At 52.4% G+C, this 6,025-nt stretch overlaps 1 protein-coding gene across 1 annotated transcript; it reads right to left on the bottom strand.

Annotated features, from left to right (window-relative positions):
• Positions 1-2,711: 2,711 nt before the first annotated feature.
• LOC131924413 (ras-related protein Rap-2a-like) lies at positions 2,712-3,921 on the bottom strand. Its single transcript, XM_059279699.1, has one exon. The coding sequence runs from the start codon at positions 3,904-3,906 to the stop codon at positions 3,304-3,306; it is 603 nt and encodes a 200-aa protein (XP_059135682.1). The 5' UTR covers positions 3,907-3,921; the 3' UTR covers positions 2,712-3,303.
• Between the last annotated feature and the right edge of the window lie 2,104 nt (positions 3,922-6,025).

Consider the following 6,025-nt stretch of genomic DNA (forward strand, 5'->3'; position numbering starts at 1 on the left):
TGAGCTGGGCCCTCTGTGCTGGCTCTCACCCGATTCACTTGGTGTCTCTGGGGGTGTCAGACACCATCATCTTCATGGCCCCTTGGGAAGGGCTCACTTCCAGTCTAGCCTGGGAGGCTGCTGCTGGCTGGAGACATCATGTGTCACTGCATGTGTGTGTTTTCAAGGAGGCAAGCATGGCAGAGGTTGACCCTTTTGTGAAGTGATTTTGAAAGTGTCAACCCAGCCGGGTGGTGGTGGCTCAAGCCTTTAATCCCAGCTTTCAGGAGGCAGAGGCAGGTAGATTTCTGTGAGGCCAGCCTGGTCTACAAAGTGAGTTCCAGGACAGCCAGAGCTGTAACACAGAGAAACCCTTTCTTGGAAAACAAAAAAAAAGAAAAGAAAAAAGAAAGTGGCACCCCATCACTCAGGTCATATTATGTTTCTGAAATACAGAGCTCTAAAAGGGCAGCCCAGCCATGAAGGCTGAGGCCACCACAGGGAATAAACACTGGGATGTGGGTGCCACTGGTGTATCTCAGAGACTGCTGCCACAAGATGACATCGAGACCCCATGTAACCATGAGGCAGTTACCACAGCAGACTATGCCCTGTAACACTGGAGAAGAGAGTGGGTATTTCTCAGAAGAGGAGTGATGTTATTTTAAGCCCCCAAAAGAATTCTCTACATCACAGCAGCCCTAATCACAGAGAAACCGCAGCGTGCTGGCCAGAAACAGCTCTGCCTGAGCCCAGGGAGGGGCTGGAGTACTCACTGCCTCCCTCCTCCACTCTCCCCACTCCAGTTTGACACTCTTCGGGCCACTTAGGGGACATACTCCTTAGTTGCACAGGGCAGGGCCACCACAGTGTCAAGGCCTGGGAAGGTCATTTCACCCCAGCCTGGGATGCCTGGTCTGGGAACTGCACCTGCCAGAGTCGAACACGCTGACAGTCCTACTGCCCCTTGCAAATTCACTATGGAGTCATTTAGGCCTTCCTTGGCACCAAAGGGACAGAGGCAACTTATGCCTGATATACAGATGTTAGAAGTATATGAAGGAAAGAAAATCCTGTGTGTATATCTTTAACTGTGTGTGTGTGTCTGTGTGTGTGTGTGTTCCTGTATATGTCTTTAATTGTGTGTGTCCCAGAAAGCTGCTTCCTCCTCACTCCTGAGCACACTCCTGAGGGTGGAGGAGTTGGCCTCACACTCCGCTCTTTCATTTGGTCCACCAGCCAGCCAGGAAGAGCCCTGGACTCTCAACTGGAAACTTGGATCTGACTGGGGGTATCTGAGGTCATCCCAGAAGTCCCAAGGCAGAAAAGGCTGGCTGGGAACGATTTATTGGACCAAGGCCTGATAGTTATAAGGACTGGGACCCAGGGATGTACAAGCAGTCTTTGAAGGCCTCAGCACAAGCCGAAGGAGAGTTGGAAGGGGCCACCTGGCTTCCAGTCCTGGGGCCAAGCCCCCAGGCTGGGGACTGCATTCCCTGCAGAGCCCCTGTCCGATGTGTGGAGAATCTTCTATTCCCTCTGCTCCAGAAGCAGGGCTGCCTTTGACCACAATGCTGAGGCCAGGAAAGTGCTCCCACTGCTCCCACACACTCCTCCTCATCTCTGAAACAGGGCCTTGGAGAGATGGTTGAGGTCTGGCAGGAGGGCCAGCAAGGCGTGTGTGTGTGTGTGTGTGTGTGTGTGTGTGTGTGTGTGTGTGTGTGATGGGTTTTAAGGCTTGCGAAGGCTGTCTCAGGACAGGGAGGAAGAGTGGAGTCAGGACCGCCTAGCCAGCAGGCCCTCTCTAGGCGAATCTGTAGATGGGTTCTGAAACATGCTCTTTACATTTGGGGGGGGGGGGGACCTAACCTTCTATTGAAGTACCACATATCATATAAATAAAAGTGAACCAACCCTGTCCCCTCACTCTTTAACCAGCTTTCCTTACACAATGTTAACTGTTTCAGGTCACAGGAAGGTTACAGCTTTCTGTTTGTGTTGGAAGGTTACCCAAAAGGGTGAGGCCCCTAAATTTGAAAACTATGTCGCAGCTAGGGAGACCTCCTTAACTTGTGCACATGCACATTTCAAAGGTCACTTTTTAAACACTTCACACTACTAAACTGATGCATTAAACAGCTCCTGTCACATGAAAATGACACAGAATGACCCTTATATGTCCACCCACTGTCCAACTATGCAGGTATTCAGACAAAAACGTCTGAATCTAGAAAACAAGGGGGGGGAAAAACATATAAATGAGCCCTTGGCTCATGGCAGCACTTCTGCAGAAATACACCAGGAGATGGGGCGCTGCCCCCTCCTCCTTACACACTTCTGTTTCCTGGAAAATAACTCAAAGACAAGGTATGTGAAAGCTCCAAGAATTAGAGGCTGGGAAGATGGCTCAATAGGGAAATCACGCATTGTGCGAGCCTGAGGACCTGAGTTCAAATCCCAGCCTATACTGTAATTCCGGTACTCCTTTAACAAGATGTGCAGAGGAGACTCAAGAATCCAGAAGCTGGTGGACAAAAAACACACACCGTCTCAAACAAAGGGGAAGGGGAGGAACAAAACCTGGTTGTCCCCTTATACACATGTGTGCCCACATACATATGTACTAGCACCACACACACACACACACACACACACACACACACAGAAAATAAATCGTTAAAAAATAAAGCTTTAGGAATTATTGGTTTACACATAAGCTAGAAAGACACATGTTAAAAATTACCAGCTTCTAATTTTATTTCCAATGCAGGGATGTAGAAACCAACTAACTGTCAATTACAAGGTAGGGCTGAGCTAGCTTCGTGTGTGTGGACAGTTGTCCCCCATACAGTATCCCCTTTCAAACCGACCCGGCATAAGTCATAACTATATTTAGGAATTCATGTTGAGGAAAATCTTACTGCTGGATTCAAGGCTGAAAAAGGAGAGAGAAAACCCTCCTGCAACTGAAGAAAACTTGTCTTTAGTGCAGACTCCCCAACCAATCCAAAGCTCTCAAGTTGCTATTTACAAAAATTAGGCGGGGTGGCGGGGTGGGGGAAGGGGTGAGAGTCCAGAAACAAGCTGATTGAAGAACAGAGCTGTAAATTCTCTTTACAGAAAAAAAGGCCATTTTTGGTTTTTTCTTTATAGCACAATCGGAGGTCAACGGAGGGAGGTTGCAAAGTTTTTGCCAAACATTCAAGAAAGACACGTAGGCAGATTGAAGCACCATTTGGGATGAATATATAGAAGCAGCCACATGTTTACGATTCGGTAACTTTCTTGCAAAAGGCACTGAACCAGCCGACCGACCGCAACGCGCTAGCCAATGAACCTCTCGGTCGGCCACAACTCCAGGGCGCTGACAGGGATGCGGGGAGCCTCCTGCGCCGGCGGGGCCAGGGCCTCCATCTCACGCACCACCTGCGTGAACACGCGATCCACCATCATCTTGCTCTTCGCTGTGACCTCCAGGAATGGGCATCGCCACTCTCGGGCCAGAGCGCGGCCCTGGGCCGTCAGTACCTGGCGCTCGGCGTCCAGGTCGACCTTGGTGCCCACCAACACCAGAGGGACGGCGCGCGAGCCCCGCAGCCGGCCCATGCGCTCCCGCAGCGGCCGCACGGCCTGGAACGAGGCCTCGCTGCACACGCTGTAGAGCACCACGAAGCCGTCGCTGTTCCTGATGTACAGGTCCTTGAGGGTGACCAGGTGCTCGGCGCCCACCGTGTCCACGATCTCCAGCAGCGCGGGGGTCCGGTTCACCTCGATCACCTTGCTGAACAGCTCCTCCACCGACGGCTCGCAGCGCTCGGGGAAGCGGCCGCACGCGAACTGCGTGGCCAGCGCCGTCTTGCCCACCGCCACGCTGCCGAGCAGCACCACCCGGTAGTCCTTGGCGGGGCGCAGCACCAGACCCTCCATGGCCAGGATGAGGGGACTCGGGGAATGGCGCTGGGAGGCGGCGCGGGTAGGACGAGAGGGCGGGGCGCGAGGCCGAGGGCGCGCGCACGCCCCCGTGGCGCCCGAGAGGACAGACCCACCCGGCGCCCTGCCGCCTCCGCCGAGGGTCACCGGGTCTTGGTCCCGCGAGTCTCTTCGCCTAGCTCCAGCCTGGCACCCTGCGCCCCGGCTGCGGCCTGGCCCACCAGCCCCTCCTCCGGGCCTCTTCTCTCCCGTGGGTCCCTGGAGCTTCCTGGCCCTGCTCAGCCTCCCTCCCACTCCCTGCCTGAAAACCAGCTGCGGCCCCTCAGTCGGCCCAAGGCTGACTATCCCGACGAGGGAGCCCCTCCGTTGACAGCCCAGAAGAAGGTAACCTGATCCTTTCCTGGCCAACCCAGGAAGGACTAGGATTTCCGCAGCATTCCAGATGCAGACATGCCCACTCAAGGTCACGCTGCTCCCAACCGCTGGCCCCTTCAGTCTGGGAGGACCCCACGCTCAAGGGCAGATGAAGGAGAAGCCTGTCACAGAGGGTCTCAATTCCCTTTCGGGCTCACCCTGGTCCCTTCTCCCTGAACTCATGTAAACCACACAGCCTCACCCACTTCCTTGTTTCCCATCCTGGTGAGGACTCCTCACTTAGGATTAGACTGGAGTGACCCCGTAACTTGCCATCCGTACAACTGTGTCCCTTTGGGGAAATGAGAATTCACCCAACAGCAAGCAGACCTGGGTAGCCCCCAGGCAAAGCCCACCGCCACCTTCTCAGACCCCTTCTACTCTTGGCTCCTCGCTGGCTGCTGAGGGAAAGGCTAGGCCCCAGTTCTGGCATTGTTTCCCTGAGTGAATTCCCTCTGCCTCCTGCAAAAACAGCTGCCTTGGCTGCCTATGCAGCTCTGGTGAAGTGGTCCACCAGGGGAATGTGCTTTTCTATAAGCTGTGCGGGAACATCCTCAGCGCACAGTGATCTCCAAAAAGAGTGGTCTTACAATGTAGGCATTCTGGGACACTAACACGAAAATAAGTAACTAAACATTTACTAAGACATTCATGCTCCATCCGGGTTCGACAGCTTCCTGCAGATAACTTCTGAAGGAACACAGAGCAATTTACAGCCTCAAATGTCACAAAACAGGCAAGGAAACCCCAGATGCACAATCACATCCCAAATCTGTGATGCTGGCATTATCTGGCACAAAATAACAAAATAATGACATTTGTGTCTGAAGAAATAAAAAATGTAACAGGAATCCACAGGAGACTAATTTGAGAAAGAGTCTACTAAGAACACTGTAAAGTGTAACTACCAGTTTGTTTTGAGACAGCGTTTCGCTGTGTAAGATCCTCAGCTGTCCTGGAATTTGCTCTGTAGACCAGGCTGGCCTCGAACTCATAGAGATCCACCTGCCTCTGCCTCCCAAGTGCTGGGATTAAAGGCATGCACCACCACCGCCAGGCCGAAAATACAATTTTTTTTTTTTTTTTTTTTAGTTTTTCGAGACAGGGTTTCTCTGTGTAGCTTTGCGCCTTTCCTGGAACTCACTTGGTAGCCCAGGCTGGCCTTAAACTCACAGAGATCAGCCTGGCTCTGCCTCCCGAGTGCTGGGATTAAAGGCATGTGCCACCACCGCCCGGCTGAAATTTTTGTTTTAGTATGAAAACTGACAGGTATAATGTCATAAGAAATACATATCTGCAGTGCCACTTTGAGATCTTTGGCAGCAGTTAACTCTGCAGCTCACACATGATTGAGCCTTTATGATAATGAGTATTCAGAGACGGGTAATGCCTGGGGGGCGGTCACCAACCTAAGACAGAGCACCTGTGTGGCCTGGGCAGGTGTCTCCATGACAGGTAAGGTGACCTGCTGATGTCCCACACAACCTAAGTCAGAAGCTCATTTTTTAGTAAAAGGGGGACCTGTAGGGTCCTGGCCCCCGTTTTGGGTAACTGTTGCCTTGATTGCTGACCTTGACCTTGATATCCTCCCTATGCTAATTCCCTGCCGGGTTTCACCCTCCTGAATGCTAAAGGGAAGTTCCTTGTCTATGTATCCTGCATAATGGGTGCTAACAGCTTAGATGCAAGATTGTAAAACATC

Source organism: Peromyscus eremicus, chromosome 14 (assembly GCF_949786415.1).
Source record: "Peromyscus eremicus chromosome 14, PerEre_H2_v1, whole genome shotgun sequence".
NCBI classification, from domain to species: domain Eukaryota; kingdom Metazoa; phylum Chordata; class Mammalia; order Rodentia; family Cricetidae; genus Peromyscus; species Peromyscus eremicus.

Excerpts from the sequence above, each read along its gene's own strand:
- LOC131924413 (XM_059279699.1), bottom strand. The coding sequence starts at position 3,906 with ATGGAGGGTCTGGTGCTGCGCCCCGCCAAGGACTACCGGGTGGTGCTG.